Here is a 23,143-nt window from a genome sequence, read left to right on the forward strand (position 1 = left end):
AATCTTAATCATAAGCACAAACAAAATCGTAGATCTTTTTGGTGAGTGGCCAAGATTTTCTGTAATTGATTGATGTTTGTGGCATGTACATGTTAAACAGTGTGAGAGCTCTTTCCTACCTCTCACTCTTTGCTAGGCGTCGCCTCTCTTCAGCGTGGGACGTTCATATGCTGAAAACCCTTAAGTCCCGCCCATGGAAATAACCCATAATAACCTTTGCTTAGGCGTCAGCCCAGTACCCTTTTCCAGTGACGCTATTTCTCACCTGGGCTGGAAGACGCAAAACAAGGGTCAAGGCTGTCTCCAAGGTGATTCCCGAAGTAACAAAAAGCAATGGAAGAACGACAAAGCCACACTGGCCAGTTTTGCCCCATGTATGCAGGTGATTAAAAGTCTACTTTGCAGTAACGGAAAATCTCTCATCTTTTCCCAAATATTTTGTGTTTAGCTATAAAGTACTTGAGAGGGTTATATGACTGTTTTAACTGTCCATTAAAGGCACTTGCATAATGACACATACACATGTGTTGTGCATCAAAATTTGCAGAAGAATCTCAGCTCTCTGTAAAATGAGTCCCCATTGTCCTAAGGCACATGTGTAATAAGATAATATGGCCCTAAAGCTGAAAAATTTAAGCTTGATTTTTGAAATTCTTGTGGACAAACTGTTTTGATACTTGACATAGGTTTACCAAAGGTCTCCTCCTTGTGGCACTGGCACCACATTGGGGCAAGCGTGTGGCATGCGTCAGCCAGGTGTCAGGACAGCGGCGAGTCAGTGGCAGGCGTCACTCAAATGCCAGCAGGAAGGCGGCAAGCGAACATCACTCGTTGAGAAGCTAACGTAAATCATTTTTTGTGATCATAGTTTATTCTTTCTTTTGTCAATTCTTAAGTGTACAAATAGATAGATAATGTGTGTCTTTTTGTACGTAATACTTACACTATGCAATACTGCTGTACTATACTGAATATCTACATTTCACTTCAATATATTTTACTAATATGCCATTATGTATCAGTCTTTTATTTTTTTTATTTTACCATATCATGTCATACGGTTATACCACATTATAAGACTTTACTTTGAGGAGACAGCACTGTTAGTCTGAGCTAAACACTGGAATCGTTTTTCCACCAGGGAAACCTGAACATGCACATATCTCTTTAGTGTGTCAGTGATTATAACCATATAACTATATAGATTCTAATGAACTGGAGAATGCACTTGTTTCTATTCGTAGATTAGATTTAAACCTTTGAATATGAATTGGATCCATGAAAATCGGATGGGAAATGTAACTCAGCAACAGTGCAAAAAGAAGTTGAACGTGTCTTGAAAACCTCCAGTGGGAGGCATCCAGGAGGCATCGTGATGAGATGCCGAATCACCTCAGCTGACTCCTTTCCACACAAGTAGTAGCGCCTCAACTCCAAGTTCCCTCCTGATGTCTGAGCTTCTTAGCGTAGGCTGAGCCCGGCCAGCCTATGGAGGAAACTCATTTTGGCCACTTGTTAGAATATGTTTTTTTTAATACAAGTTGGATACAATCTCCACTTGTCCTTTCCCAGTGCCAGTAGCTGTCAGAGAAGTGCCACGACGTGTCTGACAATTTCCATCAGTAGTCAGAGAGGTGCCACCACTAGGGGGCCAGTCGTCAGAGAGGTGCCACCACTAGGGGGCCAGCAGTCAGAGAGGTGTCATCACCAGAGGGCCAGTAGCCAGAGAGGTACCACCACTAGAGGGCCAGTAGTCAGAGAGGTACCACCACTAGAGGGCCAGTAGTCAGAGAGGTACCACCACTAGGAGGGCAGTAGTCAGAGAGGTAAAACCACTCGAGGGCCAGTAGTCAGAAAAGGTGCCACTGCTGCTGTCCTGTCACCTGGCTGACGCCTGCCACACGCTTGCCACGGACTCGCCGCTGCCAGTAATCACACTAGTTGTCTCTCCATCCGGTTCTCTTCCTGTTTGGTGAATATGGTCTGGTGAAAGGTGTCGTGCTCCTGCTATTTAAATTCCATCTATGTGAAAACATAAGTAGCAATAAATGGTTATCTGATTCTGATGTGAAGCTGCATTACAATGCTCTTTCCGCCCCCACTATTTACATATATTTGTGAATTAAAGTTTACACTTTGTTTATTTTAGGATCCCCATTTGAAGCACATAGGTGTACTTCTGGTGATCTTTTAAGAAGTATCCTCAACTTTACAGTTCCATCCTCCTACTTTAGCCTCCTAGGTGGCACTGTTGGGCCACACAAAGATTGAGCCCAGACAGACCTATCAGGGGTTAAGCAGGTGCCGGGGGTTGTAGTTCAGTGTTAAGTGGCATTGATGTTCATATAAGTGTTTCATAGGGTGTGACAGCCATGATTAAGACATTGATGATAGCATCTGATGATTTAATTTTCTAATCAATCGTCAAGCCTTTCTCTGTTGTTTCCTCTCAAGGTTGTACCCTTGAATGCGGCAGAGTGAAACATTCATCCGTCCGGCTCTTGCCAATGTGCACAAAGGCAGCTAAGCTACAATCCATTCCAAACCTGATAAAGGTGATAAGGATCAAGCTTTAATAGGATCAGAGGCAGGGTTAAAAGGAAAGAGGTGATACAGACACTGCAAGGAGCTTAAAAAAATGATTGGAGACTGACTTCAAATTAAACAATTTATATGTTTGACGTGATCACTAAAGCCTGCAGGTAATTATTGATGTTTTGGTTCTCAACTGAGCCATATGCAGTAATAACCCAACATCCAGCATGTAAAAAAACAGCGCACAGCTGGATCCAACAGTTGAAAGACATTTCACCATTAATCCAACCGGCTTTGTGAGCTTTGATACAGTGGTTGATGTAATCTCACAGGTAATAACATAATTACCCTTGTTACTACTGCTACGTCACATGGCCATGGTTATATTAACAATCACTCAACTCAAAGAGACACAGCTAGTAAGAAGAAAAAAAAGGCAGGAAATTGACTTGGAAGAAGCACAATTTAAGATCAACATGAATTGCGTAATTTCTGGGCGTCCTCGAGTCAATGTTTGATCTAACGGGTTGAAGTGAAATTCAAATTTGTTTATGCTAAGAAATCAGCATGGACTGTATTGTAGAGCTCTTTCGTAGTCTTCCGATGTTCTCACAGTATCATTCAAATGACAGAAGATTTCCTGCTCTCTGTTGCAGTTTCCCTGCTTTGATGTCATCTAATGAAATCATCAGGAGGATCAATCTCTCCTCCTGTTCCCCCGGCAGCCTAACACTGCCAGAGAGGAAGTCAAGGAAAGCAACCATTTTTCATATACTTGAGTGGCATCTAAATGTGATAGAAGATAACAAATGATGAAATTACAACAGTACAAAATTAAGTACATAAAAGACTATAAACAAGCATATTTATTGCCAGAAATGATGCTCATGTATAAACAGTGTGAGTGCAAGTCACATCCTATCAATGAGTGCTGTCTGATATTTCCTGCAGTCAACATTTTTAACAACCAGTGTTGTGTGGAGAAAGTCTAGAGGCTACTTCTTTGCGTCATCAACATTCAAGCAACATATAAAGTCTACCACCAAGGTCCCTGTCGCAGCGAATCCCAGAGCGGTACATGTGCACTCTCACCACGGTTGGGAGGGCCCTGCTGCAAGTGTGCAGCAGGTAGGCTGCTCTCTGACTGACATGACCATTAGAGATGGTTACGCCTGTCTAAGTCTCCCCAACATAATAGATTATCCACAGAGGGCGCCTCTGACGAGAGGACAGAATCTGCTCTCCGGGACTCTCATAAGGCAGCGGGACGGGCCCAGTGACAGGCAGACCATTTTCCAGTGAGTAGCAGACTCGGTCTCACGCTAGACGGCAGGTATAATAATGAGTGAATTCCGACCTAAATACGTGCAGAAGAGGAACTAATGATAAGAAAGTGAGTGAGTGACAGAAGAGAGACAGGTTGCTCAGGTGTGTGCTGCTAATGGTGAATGTCAGTTTGACAGATTCCATTTACAGACTCGCTGGTTTTGTACACTGTATCCACACTATGCATTTACAATATGAGTGAGAGTGACGGTTGCATATATAATAACTGCATAGTTTTGCCGAGGCCTGAAGGGAATCTGCAGATTGCAATGTGCTAGAAATGTTTTTAGTAGAATCCTCCTCAGCTGTCAGTCATGTTCATATATATGCATTACTTATACATCATTCTAGACTGCGTAAATATTGAATGCATGTTAAAGCAATTCATTCATCTTGAGGACAAAAACACAAGCTAAACACAACGATGACATACGACTTATAGAATTGCAGTACATGTTAGCAAACAGCTGCCTGCATCAAGAATACATGGAGCAACATCAGCTTTTATCAATTGTCATTTTTCTGTGTCCTGAAATGTCTGATAATCGCTCTCCTTTTAGCTCGGCTGTTGTCGCTATTATCTGGCTGTTTAGCTGACATGTTCTCTGACATGTTGACGAGCAAGTTGCTAACTTTAGGAGGTATGGAAGTCACCTGTTGTAACATCACTGTTTGGAGTGGGGTTAGCAGTGCCTTCATATTTCAGCAAATAGTAAGGCTTACCCTTTAGGTTCAGTCTTTTGACTCTCAAATGACTCATCTATGAATGAATAATGTCACTGGCAAAGAGGAGAACCATGTTCTATGGATGTGGGGGTGCTTCTTCAACAAAACATAAATGCTGCCTCTGGTTCAGCAGCAGCCTTTAATACTGGGAGAAATGAGCACATCTCATGGAGGGAGATAAGCTCTCTCTGGCCACCGCCTTGGACAGGTCAGCTGCAGCAGTGGGGACATCTATCACCAACCAGATTGCTTTGCTGCCACTGGAGGGAGGAAAGAGCCAGAAACATCGCAAATGGCATCACAAAACAAACCGAGCTTTACTCGTCAAGTCAGCAACAACTCACTGTTGTTTATTATTTCTGGGTTTGTTACCGTGTGGAGCCAAGATAAGAAGCTATCCATCATGGCCTCTGTCTGCGACCTGAGGATTCCATTGTAGCCCAACAATATGCTCACCGTTTACATCCAACAGCACACAAAAGCAATGCCAAGGAACCAATTTCCTCTTACCTTCACGAATGAGAATGCCATTCATCTTCCCCTGTGCACATCCATAAAAAGGCAGACACGAGCTGTGAGGAGACCCGTTATCAAGCTGTTGTCAGCATTACGGGCTGAGGGGAGCATCTCTTCTGTTGTGTTGAGATAGGAACCAAGCTGGATTTAAACAATTTAATTTAGTGTTGACTTTTGCATTTTTTAAAATTAATTGTGTCTATCACGAGGACTTTATCCAGGTCCCCACCCCTCACACACCACATACAACAGTAATGTTATTCCCCTCATGAGTCCGTTACGCTATGCTTACACATGCCAGAAGGATTTCTTCACACCGACACTCATAGCGGGCCTCACAAGACTCCCTGCTGTCCTCAGATCACATGCCACTGGTGGCAGCATTTGTTTATTCAACATGTATTAGTGCACAGGGGGAGGACATACGGTTTCTCATCGTCACAAAGCAGATGACATTATGGCAAGCATTGAATTGTAAATGATCATGACAGAAAATAAATGTTTTTTAAAAATGATATATCAAGTAGAATTAGAGGAGTGGGAGGACCTCTGGGTAGGTATGAAAAATAGATAAGCTTGTCAATACTGTTAAATCGGAGTCCCTTTTCTACACAGAGACATGCAGGTGTGTTGTGATGGGTTCCTCATGAGAAGAGCTTTTTGAGCATTTCAGCGTTTCATTACGCAGATTCAGGTCAATGTTAAATTAGTATTGTAGTTTTTCACAAAATGGACCTGACTAGTGTTCAAATGGCGATTCCAGCCAAGATGAGCAGAAAACATCTTTGCATTGTTTGAAGCCGGGAACAGTGCTGCTTGACTTAGACACTCAGGTTTAACCACCAGTAACCATCGGTGTGGTCAAACCCACCAGAACTGAAATGCAATTTTTTTGCTTTAAAATTAGGCAAGAGATGACAATGGCCGTTTTCACATAGCCATTCATCAGAATCAATATACCATGGCCTCTACTCGCTATAAAATGTGTAGTATAATAATGTGGTTGATTGTCACTTAAATCCCCATTGACATCCCATAAACAAGCCGGACTTAAGTATTTAATTTGTAATGAACATAACCATTATTTCATTTGGCTTGGAATCCTTCTTGTTATCAGTATTCTTGACAAGTTCTAAGGCTATCAGTTATGATGCCAGCACAAGACCAGCAATATAACATAACATGCCAGCCAAGAACACTGCAATAATGGAAGCCATTGAAGAAAACATAAATCATGTGCATAGAACAACCGTCTGAGCCGTAGTCAGGCAGGAGTGAAAGTTGGCACTGTGCAGAGATTTGGGAGTTCGCTGAGCTGTGTCATGCCCTGTTGATTATTTTCCCGAGCAGGGGAAAATAAAACTGTCAGACTGCATGAATCATAATTAATTGTAATTAATGGAACCAGTTTTGTTCTAATCAGCGCATAAATCGCAGAGCCCATTTCTGGTAAAATGTCAAACTCACACTTTGTAATAGATGGCTTCTCCAAATACATTTAATCATCTATGTAAATGGAACGCATTACTCAGAAAGTGATTAAAATAAAGGAAATCCACTACGAGAAAACTAAAATAATTACACAACCAATGGACACAACTAATTCCCACTAAGCTGTAAAGTTTAGTTTAAGCAGCTGTGAACTGGACTGAAAGAAATGAGAAACCCCCAAGTGTCATTTCTAAAATACCAAACACAATTGTTTACTGAATAAGAAACACAGAGGGGGGGCAATTGTACATTGTATGACATTTTTTTCATTGGCAGTAATGTACAAGAATTATAAAGTTGGTTTGCTTCACAACTTACAGATGACTTCATACTGCTGTACATATCTACCCTCCAATACCAGCTTTAACGGGGCTTATTAATACACCAGAGGTTAAAATAAAACAGTAGACAAAACCTCAAGAGGGGTAGGGGGAGAGGGGGACAAAACATGAATATGAACAGGTCCTGTTGAGTTTACGCTGCAATGTTTTAAAAAAAAGAAGAAAAAAAAAAGAAATCTACATATTTCCGGGGCCAAAATATCACAAACTAAATCTGAAATGACTTTGCTGGACAGAGATGTTTTCAGATGCAAAGGCTGATCTTACACATACAGCAGCTATCACTTTAGCTCCACTTGCGCTTTATGTAATGCGTTTAATGGTGTCACATAGAGCATAAATCTATTACCGTCGCTCACACTGAAAGAACTCAAATCTGACAGATCATTCCTGATAGAGACTCACAGATAGAGATATTAAAACACCTCTCAGCCTTTGAGAGGGAGCAGACCACCTCCCCAACCTCCAACACGCGAACAGCTGCCGTCCATGGACTCTCACTCCTTCCTGCGTTTCTTGTCATGGTAGTCGTCCTTTGAGCGGCTGCTGGTGGACGGTCTCTTGGAGCCGCCGTGCTGCTTGGCCTCCTCCAAGAACTTGTCCAGACCGAAGGGATCCTCCTCAAACTGGACTGGCCCTTCCCGCCTCTGCCCGTGGTCGGCACCTGAGAACTCTTTGTCTGGAACAAACCTGACAAGGAAAAAAGGAAAAGATTATTACAGGGTGCCACAAAGTCAAGCTTATCTCACTGAGTTGCCATTAAACTGTGCTACATGACAATCTTAACGGTTGCTTGTTTTTTGTTCTGTAGTTGTCCTCAAAGAAGGAGGACACCGTTTTTAAACTACAAGCTAATAGCTAGCAAGTTGCTTCTTGTTCAATCAAATTGTCTATGAGAAGAAATAAAGGATTCTTCTGTGGAACATACGTTCATATGTCAAAGATGTTCGATGTTTTGCACAATAGTGCAGTCAGCCAAACATTCCCAGAGCACACGACAAGCTGGTGACCAAACACACGGCCAGGCCAGGCCATGCTTGGCTAGTAGAGTGTGGCACTGCTGCTCTAAGGACAAGGGCTCGTGCTGGGACATCATGTGGCTGCCTACCTCGTGCTTCAGATGAAGCCAGCTTCAACTTTAATTGATGCAAGCCTTTATTGTTATGTTGTACAATTATACACAAGGTTCAAACTTCAGCAGTTTTTTTCATTGCCCGATGAGTATAAAACATTTCCTCTTGGGGATTAATAAAGTGCATATCTATCTATAACTTGATTTAAAAAAAATAATTTAAAAAAAACAGTTTACAAACCAGCGGCCAAGTCTGGGATAGACTATTTTGCCATATTCCAAGAATGTTATTTCCTAAATTAATTTTTTTAAATCAACTGTTCTCTCTGTGGGAAGAGAGAACAGGTTATTAAGTTATGCAATTAAGTCAAAGAAAAATGTTTTCCTTATTGACATGCATGAAGTTACTTTCAACTCTATTCAGATTATGCATTATGTAAGCAAAGCTCTGTTACATGAACTTCATATTAAACTGCTGTGAAGTTATTACTAACCTTTGGAGGTGCTTAAATTCACATTACACTTATTAACACCAGATCTGAAAGTGTAGTTTTAGAGGTTCACATCCCCCCCATTAAAATGCAGGAATGCACAAGGTTTCCAAAAACTAAATACATTGTGAGCACAAACCTTTTCTTGTGTATTCCAGAATCAACCTGACGTTATACTTTTTATACGCCAGTGATTCAGACAAGTTGTCTCTCTGATCAGTGATGTTTTGTTTTCTCCTACCTGGCTGAGAACAGTAACCATCTATTCTATAATTACTTCTTTTACAGTTTTATACTGTACTTATATTACTATTCATACTGTTCCTGCAGTTGAACAACTGTAAAGTAACTCATTTCCTCTTCAAGCTCAATAACGTCTTTAAATCCGATTCGAAAAATATAAATTTTTAAAAAGCTAAATCAGTCAAATAAATGCATATACGTGATTGAAGCTTTAATGAATTCAAATCTAGTGAAAAGTACCTGTTCTTGTTCATTAGTGTGTCAAAGTCATCCGTGTAGGCGTCTTTGTCTATGTTCTTGCTGGGTCGGTAGATGTGAGAGGCCATGTCTCTGCCGCCGCGGAACGGCTGGTCGAACACGTTGAAGCCCTCATCACTGGCAAAACCACTATCCATACCCTGGGAGAGAAGAAAAGTGGCTTTTAGAAAGACATGCCAGAGCACATAAAGGCATTAAACCTATTTAGGTCCATGCCCCTCCTCCCCCATCCCTCCTCTTTTGAACACAACATTAGACTTCTTGTCTTTGATTATCAAAATACTCACTTAAATATTGTAAAAACACGATCATCTATCAAGTTTGTTCTGTGACTGAGGATACGAATGCGGCCCCTATCCAGCAAAACACCAACGATTGCCACTTCAGTCCAATACTGAAGGTGAAACCTTTTTTTTTTGTTACACTGGAACAGACAGGGCCATAACTCTCTATTTTGCAAAGGTTTCTTTTATGTTGCAGAGCTTGGTATTTACTCTTGTACATGTTGAGATTGTTCAGTGAAAACAAAATCATTGATGAATGTTATATTTGTAACCTTGCTCTGATTCAAGAGCCGCTGGTCATACTGGGCCTCGCCGGCAAAGCGAGGGTTGGGAACGCCCAGAGCGATGAGCTCGCTAATGTCCCGGTCCTGGTCCCTCTGCAGCTTTGACCTGGGACAGAGAAAAAAGGTCTGACATTCAGCTCAGTCAAGGCAAAAACTACTGACACAGAAAATAATGACAATTAATAATATTACGTTCTAACGGAAAATAAAATGTAGTATAATATATAATAAAATATTTAGAAATGTATCTATGTTCTGTGGACTCCAGCATCTTGACTGTCCTTCAGCAAACATCTCAAAGTTAAATTTGGAAATAACAAGGTTTCAGCTTTCTGACAGCTGGAATTGTGATTGTAATGAGCGCTCCTCTGAATTTCACTTCCTCAACTCCTCCCGGGACACACAACTCCATCAATTGGCAATCTGACAGTAAACACACACACAAACAGTCTGTGGATCACTGCAGATAGGGACTACTGACTCCATTGGATCCGACTGCGTCTGTTCAGTATTACTGCTGGCCTCATTAATAATTCAGCAGTGTGTGTGTGTGTGTACACACAGAGAGGAGTGAGTGAGTACACATGCGGTGCGTTTAAAGTGCGTGTCCAGCACCTCTTATCAGGAGCAGCCCTGGAAATGTTCCTGTCGTGCTGTCTCTCTTTCCTTCTGTCATGGCGGATCTCGTCACGCTCCCTGACCTCACTGTCTTCGCCACCTGCCGCGTGAGATTGTGGGAGGGAGGGGATGGATGGAAAGAGGGAGAAGGGGGTGCAAAGAAACAATGAAGATTGAACGTTGTTTTTTTTTTACAAATAAAACCACATGAGAGAATTGGAAAAAAAGATGACGTGAAATGGTGCGTGAAAAGAAAGAGGCAGAGCAAGGGATTGATACACAGCAGGAGAGGGACTATGAGGTGAAGAGAAACTTGTCAGTGGTCAGTAAACCCCACAGCTGACAGATATTGGAATGCATACCACAATTGTAAACACAGACTGTGCAATCTGATTCAATGGAATAATCTTTATTCACATGCTCATTTAAAAAGCATGTGCTAAAACACAGCGGCAGGCCGTGAAAATGGTCACTACGCCAGCTGTTGCGTTTAACAGCTGATCGCGCGTCATCTTGAGGACTTACCTTTGTCCCCATGACTTTTGATGCCTGCCCTGCGGTCTCTGGCCATTTGGGCCAATTCCCTCAGTTTCTCCTCCTTTTTTTCCTTCTCTTTCTGGGCCATCTTCTTCTCTACCTGGGCTCTCATCTCCACTGCCTCTCTGGCCTACGGAAAGAAAAAAGGAACAATATCTGCATTTTAATATGCAATTCAAATATGGGTAAAAAGGTAATGCAACAATTCTGAAGCACATATTGATCAGGGACAATCGGGGAGTACCTTTCTATCGGCAATGTAGAGCGCCTCGGCCAGCTTGGCAAAGTTTTCATTGATGTGAACAGTTTGCAGCCCCCTCCCATCAGCAGCCAGACGTTTGTCAAGAGGAATGGTGTAGCCCTGAAAGACATCAAGCACACAAAGAGAAACAAATGAGCAGAGCGGACAAAAGGAAGTGGGGCAATGAAACTGGAGTTACCATGTAAAGCTCACAAGTCCTAAAAACATTTATGCAATGCAACAACACTAAACAATCAATAAGCCTGGAAAATAGTATCACATGGCTGCTTGAACTACTCACAAGGTGTTTGACATTTAGAAATAAAAATATGGTGTCACATTACCTTGGCGTTTTTCCAGTTGGAGATGCATGGAGGAATCTTCCATTCCTGCTGCTCTTTGACTGTCATCTACAAAGGGAGAAGAACCGTCAAACACAACAGCTTTTGGACTATTTAAGCAAATTAATTTACATTTTTCAATATAGCACAAAGGCACCGTGAAGCACATTTCAGCCAATTGTACCTTTCTGCTTGGCGAATGCATGACAGGGGCGGGAGGAGAAGGAGGTCCTCGGGGAATCTTCTTGTTGATCCTGAAACATACAATTAGCATATTTCTTCAGCATTTGTGTCAGACCGACGGTCAAAAGTACCATTACAACAAATGATGTGCCGTCAAGTTCGATACAACCCCAACAAAGGCGGAGCAACAGAAACCCATAGGTGGGTCCTCCAGCTCAGCCATTTTAATTGTGCTCACCTTGGCGAGACTGACTCCACCCCAATCAGCTTTTTGTATTAACCTCAAACATATGTCGCTAATGGCGTACAGCTAAAAGTTTCTAGATGGAACTCAAGCGTGTTAACTTTGATTCCATATTACATGCATCATTCTACATACAGTGTATTCTGCTTGCATCTTACCATGACATTCCAGCACATAAACACAAATCGTTACAGCTGTACCAACTACCCTGTGTTGGACACGTTTACTCACTTGAAACGTGGTGGTTCCATCGGATCTTTCTGCATTTCCACCATGCGGATCACCCTCTGTTTGGCCCCAGAGTTAAAAGCAACTCCCTGTTGGGACGGGGTGTATCTGTGGGAGACACAAGGAGCAAGAAATGCGTCACAATACATAGAACATTTAACTTCACACAAACATGATTGAGAGTCTGCCTCATTACTATCTTCCTTCCTACATGATGTCAGTTTAGCATGATTTGAAAGCACAATCCTACCGTCGCTATTTACTTTGTGTTCTAAAATGTTGTTCAGCTGACCTGCTTGTCATCGGCTAAATAACAGAGCTAGCACCATTGCAACAACAAAATACTTAATGAGACATGTAGGCCTGTAATACTGCAATTCATTCCCATTACTATGTTAACATAATAATGGGACATCTGTAACATCTGTAAGTAACATCTGTTAAGTGTTACTCTGACAACAAATTTCCCCTTGGGGATTAATAAATTATCTATCTATCTCCATGTATCTATCATAATGTGTTCAAAAAAGTCCTGTAAAATGTAGGTTTTGGTAAGAAACTAAATACATTGGTTTGATAAAGATGTTTTCATAGCAAAATAAATAGATATTAAAGATAATATGACTTGTTTAACTTCCTAACACTTGCTCAATTTTCTTATAGTTTGAATTGAGTTTGTAATTAACATACGCAACTACAAAGTAAAATGATAAACTTCATAACTGTTGACTTTATTTTGTCCAATTGTTAATGGGTCTACATATTAATTATCGGGCAAGTACGTTTGACTATCTGGCAAGTACAAGATTGCAGCCGTTTGATGTCCAGCCCGAATTCAATACATACCTGATGTACTGGGCAGGAGCTTGTTTGTCTGCAGCTCTTACAGGCATGGCAGCAGCAATCTTTTGAGACACCTGCTTGTCCAGGGCACTGCGAGTCTTCTCCGTGAGCTGCACAGAACACACAATGACGACCACATTTAGACTGATTATCAGATTTACCTAATTTCAACTCAGTAAAGTAAATCTAAAATGGTCAAAAGCAGTTAATTTTTAATAACGTAAAAATACAATATGATCTTTGAGTAGTCAAGTATACAATCTCATGAAGAACTTTATCTAATGGTAACCTGCTTGTAATTTAGTTTTTCCATAAATAAACAATGCTTACCTCTTTTATAGCCTCCTCATCCGGCTTCTGTAGTTCTGGAGTGTCGTCATTAAGAACTTCTTTTGGTAGAAGGTCAGTGTACTTACTGAAGATCACCTGAACAAAAAAGAAATGACAGGAAATGACTACAAATCACTAACTAATGAAGCAAACTAAAACACATGAACCATAGCAATGGTTCATGTCATTTGACAATGTGCATCATGGTACAGTGTGTGTTTATTCTGGGAATGACAAAATGTTGCATTAGGATAATGTTAATATACGTGAATAATAGCAGTAAAAATGCAAAAAGTCCTCACGGCGACTAGTCAGCCTTTCTAGCTTTGTTCTGTAAACTCGCACTAATGGGACCGTGGTTAATTGGTTTATAGCCGAAAGCAACTTTTTACTTCTGTTAATTGCATTTATACGTCCAAAAGCCTGCTGAACAAAACATGCAAGTTTTATAAACTTTTGTTTGCCACAAAGTTAATTTTAATGTGTGTCCACTCAATGACCTAAACTACTTCAAGCCTAACCCTAAACCTTCAAGCAGTATTATACCAAACTTGAAGTTTAATCTATGCTTGATATTTAATGATAGTTGGATTAAGTGGGTACGGCTGACCAACCATCTCGACCAAATGCAACCCAATCTCCCCAGGGGAGCCGAGACGGGAGCTAAGCTAACATGACTAAGACCTAGGCTACTACATTACCCAGCCTACTCCTGGCTGTCTGATGTTAGGGTAACAGTAAATGGTCCTTGAATCCTATCCTTGATACATTTTTCATTTGCCTGTATACCTTATCCTTGTTCTGTCCTTGTCTGGCGATGGCGTCATATTTGATCTTTCCTTCTGCATCAACCTGTACAGCCAGGGCATTGGATGTCTTCTTCTTCCTTCCCATCTCCAGAGGAAACTGGGCAACGTGGATCTCTGGGAAAGCTCCTCCATCTCCGAAGTCCTACAGAAACAGACATTTACTTAGACAATGGACTTAGTTTCTAACGGTCTTGCACAGCTCTATGACAGATGCTCCTCTACATTTAGTTACCATGCAGGTGTGGGGGACCTGTACAAATACCCCCAGCACCAAACAGCATTGAACAAATCTCCGAACAATGTAATGAATACTGAGGAAATACTGGAAACTGATTTACATCAAGTGAGCGAGGCACCCAGCCTTTTCTGTGTTCATACGGAGGAGGCTCCTTGCGGGACGAAACCAGGGCGGTGGAGTAAGACTTCTGGGCTCGGAGCTTCTCTTCTGCCTCCAGCTGGTCCTGAGACAGCTGGGTCGGCGCCGGTAAAAAGCTGAACACACAATAAGAAATGTTTGTTCGAATATAGTACAGTAACGTCATATAAACTGTTGTAAAGTTAATTAGCTAAACCATAGCTTCGTAAGCTAATAGTGGCACCGGGTAACGTTCTACTTACTTTCGGCGTTAAAATAATCTAGCTAGGTTAGCAAACAGCCAGGCAATACATTGTTACAATCTCAATTAACCATCTCCATTAACCATACTGAAGCATGTAGCATCACATCACTAGTTGATGAACCCGTGTTTATACAGGCTGCGTGCTGTTACGCTAGCTAGCTAATGCTAGCTTACGGCATCCCATTTTAGCAAGCTAACGTTAGCTTCGGTAAAAACAAGGAAACGATAGCACGCAAACTAAAAACATCATTGTAAAAATATTAACGGCATCATAAACACCGCATGAAGTTAAGTGGAAAGAACATTTGATACAGTTATGTAAAATTAAAACTCCGAAGGCCTGGACGCGGTACTCACCTTGTTAGAGACATTTCTCCCTTTCTTCCTTAGCAATGAACTGGGCATGCGCAGTGCTTCCGTAGAAATGGACAGCACAAATGAACGTGTCTATGGTTCATTATGTAGGCTATGTTAGAAAGATATTTGTCTTTTTGGCATGACGTTCTATTTAGTTTTAACTTTTAATTACGTTGGAGAGAATACAGTAGACATTTCTTCACCCTGTTCTATAATATATTATTTGTCGTTTTGGGGATTTTCTTTCCTTCTTCTTTCATTGTGTCTTCTAAATGCAGGACTCCAATGAGCTCGGACAAATCTGTTGCTGTGTCCGGCATGTCGGAGGTCATAGACACTTTGAGGGGTCTTGATCATTAATACATTTATGTTTGTGTGTGTTGTAAAATAAATGCAGTTTGCGGGAGCATTTCAAAGTTTAATAAAAGTTTAATGAAACCCAGAACCTGACTTTGATCTGTTTATTAAAACTTAAAACTTATATTGTTTCTCTCATAAAGTTATTGCAGAACTTAATTGTGCTTTTCATTTGTGCAGTGTCTTTTTGTAACCTACACTGAAATAATTCAATGTAATTTAACAAGGAAGCTGCAATAATAAGGATTAGTACTACATAATAGTTTAGAAATTACTCTGAAATTTAGATGGAAAGGAGCTGATTGGCCGCTCTGAAACCCTTATTACCATGATGCCAAAAGGCAGCAAACACAGGTAGAAAACTTTTCTAATTCATTGAAAGTAAAAAAATGTAACAAAAAAAAAAAGTGACAGTATTTGTATGTTATGTTGTGAGCAGTATCCTATCAGAATCAGAATCAGAACCATTTATCGCCAAGTGAGTTTGCACAAACAAGGAATTTGTCCTGGCAGAAGGTGCTCAACATTTAACAACAACAATAACAATGAACATATTAACTATAAAATAAAATTAAAAATTGATATATATATATATATATATATATATATATATATATATATATATATATATATATATATATATAGATAGATAGATAGATAGATAGATAGATAGATAGATAGATAATACAAAATGAAGGTATAAAAATTTAGATAAAAACAAGTAAGTAAATAAGTTAAGATGCAACAAGTAAAAAAAAAATGATAATAATAATAATAAGTAAAGTAAAGACTTTGCTCTGACCTCAAGCTTTAATGCTCTAACCTCAGGGTTCTATATTCGGACCTCAGGGTTCTCTGACCTAAGGGTTCTATGCTCTGACCTCAGGGTCCTATGCCCTGACCTCAAGATTCTATGCTCCGGCCTGAGGGTTCTATGCTCTGATCTTAAGGTTCTATGCTCTCATCTTTTATTCATATGGTAGTCATCTAATATGTGCATTGTGGATGAAATCTAACACATCTATAGCATATGGTGTGTGTAATGTATCGGTGAATGGAAAGGTGGAAGAATCTCCTCATTGCTGACATTAGTAATGCAGTAGTCACAATGACAGGGTTTTTGTGCACAAATAGCATCTATGTGAACACTTCTTTCTCTATACAGATTTCACTTGTGTGCAACAGGCTTCTGTGCTTTGAACTTATGTTGTTCACTAAGTTTTTGGGTCACACCCACAGGGAATTTCTCACGACTGTCATGAGCTAACTCTGTGCAGTCTCAATTCAGCATTGTTACTGCAATTAGCTGCAATTTGTCACTGGAATTTATGTCATGTTAGCTAGCCAGAGCCAATGGGGAAGCTCCATCTTTGAGGCAATATTATCAGAAAACACTCCATAAGCTTTCATTGATATGCAGATGATACTCATTTATATCAATTGATGAAGCCAGATGAAACCAACCAGGTCGCTAAACTTCAAGTGTCTCTTAAATACATAAAAACCTGGATGACCTGCAACTTCCTGATGTTAAACTCAGACAAAACAGAAGTTATTTCACTTAGCCCAGAACATCTCAGAAATCAATAATCTGCTGAAATTGTTTCTCTTGATGGCATTGCTTTGGCATCAAGCACCACTGTAAGGAATTTCAGAGTTATCTTTGATCAGGACTTGTCCTTTAACTCCCGCGTAAAACAAATCTCAAGGACTGCCTTTTTATCTATGTAAGATTTAAGAAATCAGGCACATCTAAAAAAAATTGGTTCACGCATTAGTTACTTATAGACTGGATTTGTGTAACTCTTCATTATCAGGTTGCTCTGGTAAGTCTCTTGTGTCTCTCCAGTTGATCCAGAATGCTGCAGCTCGTGTACTAACAACAACTAAGAAAATAGATCACATTACCCCTGTGTTAGCTGCTCTGCACTGGCTTCCTGAAATCAAGAATCACAAATCCTTCTCCTCACCTACAAAGCCTTAATTGGTGATGCACCATTATATCTTAAGTGAGCTTATAGTACTGTATTACCCCCACTAAAGTGCTGCGCTCACTGAATGCAGGGCTACTTGTGGTTCCCTCCTGCTTCCCCCTGCCTCCTGCCCCCTACCCTGGGCCTTGTCTCCCGCCTCCTGCCATGACAGCCCTGCTGATGCCCTCCCCTCTCTATCGCCTTCTGAAATGAATCGTGGTTATCTGGATCGTGGTTAGCTGATCGTGGCTAGCTGGATCGTGGTCCATGCCTACTACTCATTATATGAATCATTTCTGTCATATTCATGTAATATGCTGTAACTCTGTAACGTTGTTCATTCTGCACATATACAATCTATTGCTTCTGTGTATCCAGGGAGAGGAATCCTCCTCTGTTGCTTTCCTGAGGGTTTCTTTCATTTTTGTCCCGTGGAAGGTTTTTATCAGTTTTTTGGGGAGTTTTTCCTGATTCAATGTGAGGCCCTGGAACAGGGATGTCATATTTGTACAGATTGTAAAGCCCTCTGAGGATAATTTGTAAATTGTGATTCTCGGCTACACAAAATAAACAAAGTTGAATTGGTGTTATTAGAAAATGCGAAAATCAGTGTCACAGACAATTCACCTCTGAACAGTAGTTTTTGCTGGTGTCTTGCAAGTTGCTTTACTTTAAAATACTGACAACATATCAGATATCCTGACATTGTAGCTATGAGGTTTTTTTTCCTCCGTGCTGCTGCACACACCCGCGACACTCGTCTGCTATCGCTCCAAGTTCTTTCTCACTGTAGATTTTAGTTTTTAAACTAAGGACATTGATGAATGCTGACTATTCTCAGTGTGACTAAAAAGCACTCGTTTGATTCCAGTCCCACACACTGGGGTTACTCAGGTGGTACAAACAGTGGTTTGATTGTTCTGCGTGGTTAACTGATTCTACCTGTGTTCTACATACAGAGAAATGAAGAAGCATAAGCAGGAAGGGCAGCCAACATTATCCTGTGTTAAACGGCCTGAAGGAAACCCTCAAGCTGTTCTAGTCTCAGTTGCCATAAAGGCCTACGATATGTTTCACTTGAGGCTACTAAACAGAGGGAGAACATAAATGCTTGCAAAATGGGGATTGTCATGGAATAGGAGAATTATGTTATGTTACCACAACAGCCCCTGCTGTTATGATGAATGTGATGAACATCGTGACTCTCCTGCAATTATCGTGAGCAATATAAGTTACATCAATGTTGCCAATGAGTGGTACTAGTTGGTCTTTGCCTTTTGCTGTTTCTGACTCACTCACTTTCTCTCCTTTCTTGCATTCACTGCTAATGCTTTTATCTGTGTGTCTGCATCTTTTCCATCTCACTATCTCCTTTGTCTCTGTTCTCCTCCAATCTTTCTTCCTTTTGCTCCATCGTGTTTTTCAGAGGAGGATGAAGAGGGGTAGTCTGTCAGTCTCTCAGCAGAGATGTCGTTTATTTATGTGACACAGGGTAAAAGGACACGTCAAAGGAGATTAATCACTGGGCAGTGGCACGGGACAAGAAAGCTTTTAATAAACCTAATCATCTAGTTGCATTTGGCATTGAGGAGCTCCATACCGTTCTGCCTGCCACTACCTGGAATTGTTGCAGGGTGACCGATGGAGCGGCCGTCGTTTCACCACTCAACTGAAATCACCCTCGAGGGGGCTTGTAAACAGCGCTCATGATTTTTTAGTGTTAGCTTGAGAATGATGGGAGACGTTATAATTCAGTTATTTAGAAAACTTATATCAATGGTCGTATCCCTTGAAAAGCAGGTTTATTGATTCATTAATATAAATTCCCAATGGGATGTTTTGAATGAATTATATGTGAGAAAAGTCTTTGGAGAGAGATTTACAAATCAAAGACAAAGGCTAATTCTCTTTTGACTAAGGAGCAGTTTAGTGGAATGTACTTATCAGCAAAGACAGATCAAACTGGAGGAGAGCAAACTGATCTGACATAAGCAATCATCATTCACCATTTAAAGTGATTTTTACAGCTTGACACTCATAATCACAGGCTAGGACTGGGTTGCACTAGATATTCATAGCCCTTTATCGTGCAGCTAACAGTATATGGTCATTTTCCTCACAAAGTATTTGAATAAGTGCCCTATAAATGGTTAAATTTCTTCTGGAGGCTACAGGTAAAGTTCTTTATAACCACTAAATAATTTAATAAATCTGGATATTAAAACTTGTGAATGTGTAAATCGATTTGTAGGAAACATTGTGTTGTGCAATCAAAAATAAATCAAAACAGGAAGTCACTGCAGTATCACAAGCTTTACTCATTTTTAAACAGATGCTATATTTAAATTGACTGCTAATCCTTTGCAAATGTAGGTATTATTTTGCCTGCTGTATTTGTATCTGCATATATATGTGGAAAGATTCTGAGTTAGGATTTGTGTGAGTGGGGAAACATCCCATTATGCTGGCTGCCATTTTTGGGATAATGATGTGTTTTGAGATATGCTCTGTTATTTGTGCCACTTAAATGTGCAGTGTGTGGGACTTGGCAGCATCCAGCAGTGAAAACACAAAAAAGAGATGAGCCCTATCTGGGAGCCAGTATTTGGTTTGTCCGTTCTGTGCTTCTGTGTAACATTAAGGACCCTGTAAAGAGGATCCGCTCCCTTTGTAGACTTGAAGGGAAAAGGTATAGCAAAAACATAATGATTTGTATTATTGAAGAAAACATACTTATAAATATTACATTCGATCTTTGCTAATGGAGCCCTCCTGAATAACACACACTGGCACTTTAAAATCCAAGTTGACATCATTTATAAACAGCTTTCTATCACGTGTCAAATCAGAAATACGCACTATATAGTTATTAGGATTATTATTGTGGGTCAACTGTGTCTCAGTCATAGAGCGGGGTCATAGTTCAAAGGATTGGCGGTTTGATCCCCTAACCCTTCCATGCCAATGGGTCCTTGGGCAAGACACTTGACCACCAATTTCCCCTGCAGTTTGTTCTCGTGGTGTGTGGCGCTTAGAGGTAGATAGTCCTGATGGGCAGGTGGTACATGCATGGTCGGCCTTCCCATCAGTATACAAATAGGTGGAAATGGGTCAACGATGACATGTAGATGATTTACCCATTCATACACTGATGGGAAAAAACACTTTAAATGGTCAGAAGAATAGAAACAAGTACAAGTACATTCCATCCTTTCAAGCTGGCAAGCTAACATCCGCTTGTCAGTTGGTTCAATTAGCCCAGACAGTAACCTCCAGTTAAGAAAAGGGGAGCCAATGTGGAAGTGCCTTACACTTGCATTCTTCCTGCTGGCCAGAGGGGGGAGACTCCTCATGTCTGATTATACTACCACTACTACTACTACTACTACTACTACTACTACTACTACTACTTCTCTATCGATTTATACCCTCAGTAAACATGGTAAACATTAGTTTTTGGTCTCAATCTCTAGTTTCAAGACTTATTCAATAAAGTGTAATGTTCATTTAGTAAATTATTATAATTTAGAGTCAAACAGACCATAAAGCAGGGTATGCTTTGGGGCAGGGCTCCCTTGTGATTGACAGGTCACTACCATGGAGTTGTCCGGTGTGGCAGTGTTTGGTTGTACTTAGTTTTTCCCGCTTGTATCACTTCTGGTTGGAAGAAAAGAAGATAGCAATAGCCAAAATGCTTAGCATAGTGCTCAAACCAATGGGTGGCAACATGGTGACTACATACACTTCTTACAGTCTATGAGTATAGCGATGCAACAGTTACACCTGACAGTTAGACGTAAATATTAAGGAACAAATATAAATCTCCATAGAAGACTGATGTTGTATGTATGTTTAGGCCGGCCCTTGTAAAGTTGTGTTCATTAACAATGTATCCAACGACAAGTAGAGCAGGGAAAGCTTGTTAGGGTTTAACCTCCCGATTTTGTTATTTCTTACTCAAAGTTGTCTGTGTTGTCCAACCTCAACCTATTGTACATTATGCCATGTGTCTGCTTGCCTCTGGTTGACTGTAAATCCTGTGTTGAAGCATCAACTGCACTAGAACATGGCTCATTTCTGAACCAGACCACAGGTAAAGTTAATGCTGTGTTCACACTTTTGAATAAATATGGGAAATAGAGAGAAGCTGAGTGATATCATGTTGCACTTGCAGGCAATTCCCTGAAGTGCAAAGAGATGGAATAAAAGAAATTTTACCAAACCAAATTAAACTTGAACGAATCTAAACACCTCTGCAGTGATTCCTGAAAGTAGCTCGACTGACATTTACTGTTATTTCCTTGTAAAAGGTGTTGTGATTACACAAATTACAATTATGTGAACTGGTCAAAAAACACACGCACAGAGTGTAATCACTTTATTTTACAATGCAGAAACATCTCAACTCAAGCTCCAGTCTCTATGACCCAGAGGTCCCCTCGGTCCGATAGATAAGTGTTCTATCTGTTAGTGTCTTGAGGTGTTTCCTCTATTTTGATGGAATTGAACATCCAGCCTTCACTGTCACCAATGTAAGACAATGTGTATCCCTTCCCACTCGAGAAGACAGAGCATCAAGACAATATTACTCTTTTCAACCAATAGAATTGCTGCATAGCATCAGAGATTGAGGAGCTAATGAATAAGTCTGTAGAGAGAAAATTCAAGAGAATCCCTTTAAGGCTCCTGTGCCTAAAGAATACGGGTGGACATTCACCATGAAGGTGTGATCCATATTGTATGATCCAAGTGACGGTTTCAAATATGATGGTGGAAATCGGCAAGACATGCAATTAGTGCAGCTCGTTTATAATGACAACCCAAAACTACAGGGTTCATTAAGCTCATCTCAGGTTGAGTTAGTTTCATTCCATCCATCATCCAAACCGCTTATCCTATTTTAAGGGTTGGAGCCGATCCCAGCTGACATTGGGTGAAGGCAGGGTTCACCTGGACAGGTGTCCAGTCTATCTCAGGGCTCACATCGAGACATACAACCATGTATGCTCACATTCACACAATTCAGAGTCTCCAATTAACCTAAGATACATGTCTTTTGACTGTTGGAGGAATCCAGAGACCCCGGAGAAAACCCACAATGCCACAGTGAGAATGTATAAACTCCACACAGAAGGACCACCATGACCAGGAACCGAAACCCAGGCCCTTCTTGCTATGGGGCCACTACACCACCGTGCAGCCCCAGGCTGCTTAGTATATTGAAAATGTCTTGTTTTATCTATAATTCTTGTTCATCTTTACTTGTCAGCCCTCCTCGATATAAAAAAATTAAAAAGTTTGTAGTGACATTTCTTTCAGAATTACCGCCAATATACTGAAACAATGGAATCTTTTAAGAATCTTTACCTGAAAAGGTTGTCATGTATACATTTCCAAATCAATAAGTTTAAATAATTTCATGATTTTTCTATTTGTACTCACATATTCAGGGCATTATATACAGGACATACAGTATCTCATGTTCTTTTCCCTGCTCAGAGGGATTCCACGAATATCACTCGCAGGGTAAACATGGAAACACTGTGAGCACTCGTAACCCATCAGTTGCTTGAGCTTTGTGAATCAAAATGAAGTGTCTCTTCCTCTCACTGGCTCTTGTAGCGGGAGTTTGTTCTCAAAGCTGAGCTCCTCCCTATCGAAAATGATTCATGTCAAAGTTATTACCAGGTAAATACTGGGAGGAGAACAGGAAGAGGGAAAAAAAGAGATAAGTGGAAAGAAAGCAAGAGCTTTGTGGCTGCTCATGGGAAGTGAATGGAAGTGGGTCAGCAGCCCGCCACTTTCCAGTCTCGTGAATGCACACACAGGCACATGGACACATTTATATGCATGCATAATATGCATGCAACACACACATACACACACAAATTGAGA

The 23,143-nt window shown here is 40.6% G+C and overlaps 1 protein-coding gene across 1 annotated transcript; it reads right to left on the reverse strand.

Annotated features, from left to right (window-relative positions):
* Positions 1-7,294: 7,294 nt before the first annotated feature.
* Positions 7,295-14,973, reverse strand: snw1 (SNW domain containing 1). The gene is made up of 14 exons (XM_068577604.1): positions 14,919-14,973; positions 14,280-14,433; positions 13,922-14,083; positions 13,133-13,228; positions 12,806-12,912; positions 11,963-12,067; positions 11,489-11,558; positions 11,308-11,373; positions 10,967-11,083; positions 10,711-10,852; positions 10,183-10,285; positions 9,556-9,673; positions 8,982-9,139; positions 7,295-7,625 (listed from the first exon to the last, which is right to left on the reverse strand). Exons 1-14 carry the CDS (start codon positions 14,930-14,932, stop codon positions 7,433-7,435), a joined length of 1,605 nt encoding a protein of 534 aa, XP_068433705.1. The 5' UTR covers positions 14,933-14,973; the 3' UTR covers positions 7,295-7,432.
* Positions 14,974-23,143: the final 8,170 nt, after the last annotated feature.

The sequence above is a fragment of the Clinocottus analis genome, unplaced genomic scaffold (genome assembly GCF_023055335.1).
Source record: "Clinocottus analis isolate CAN_PGR_092001 unplaced genomic scaffold, fCliAna1.0.p SCAF_15, whole genome shotgun sequence".
In the NCBI taxonomy this organism is placed as follows: Eukaryota; Metazoa; Chordata; class Actinopteri; order Perciformes; family Cottidae; genus Clinocottus; species Clinocottus analis.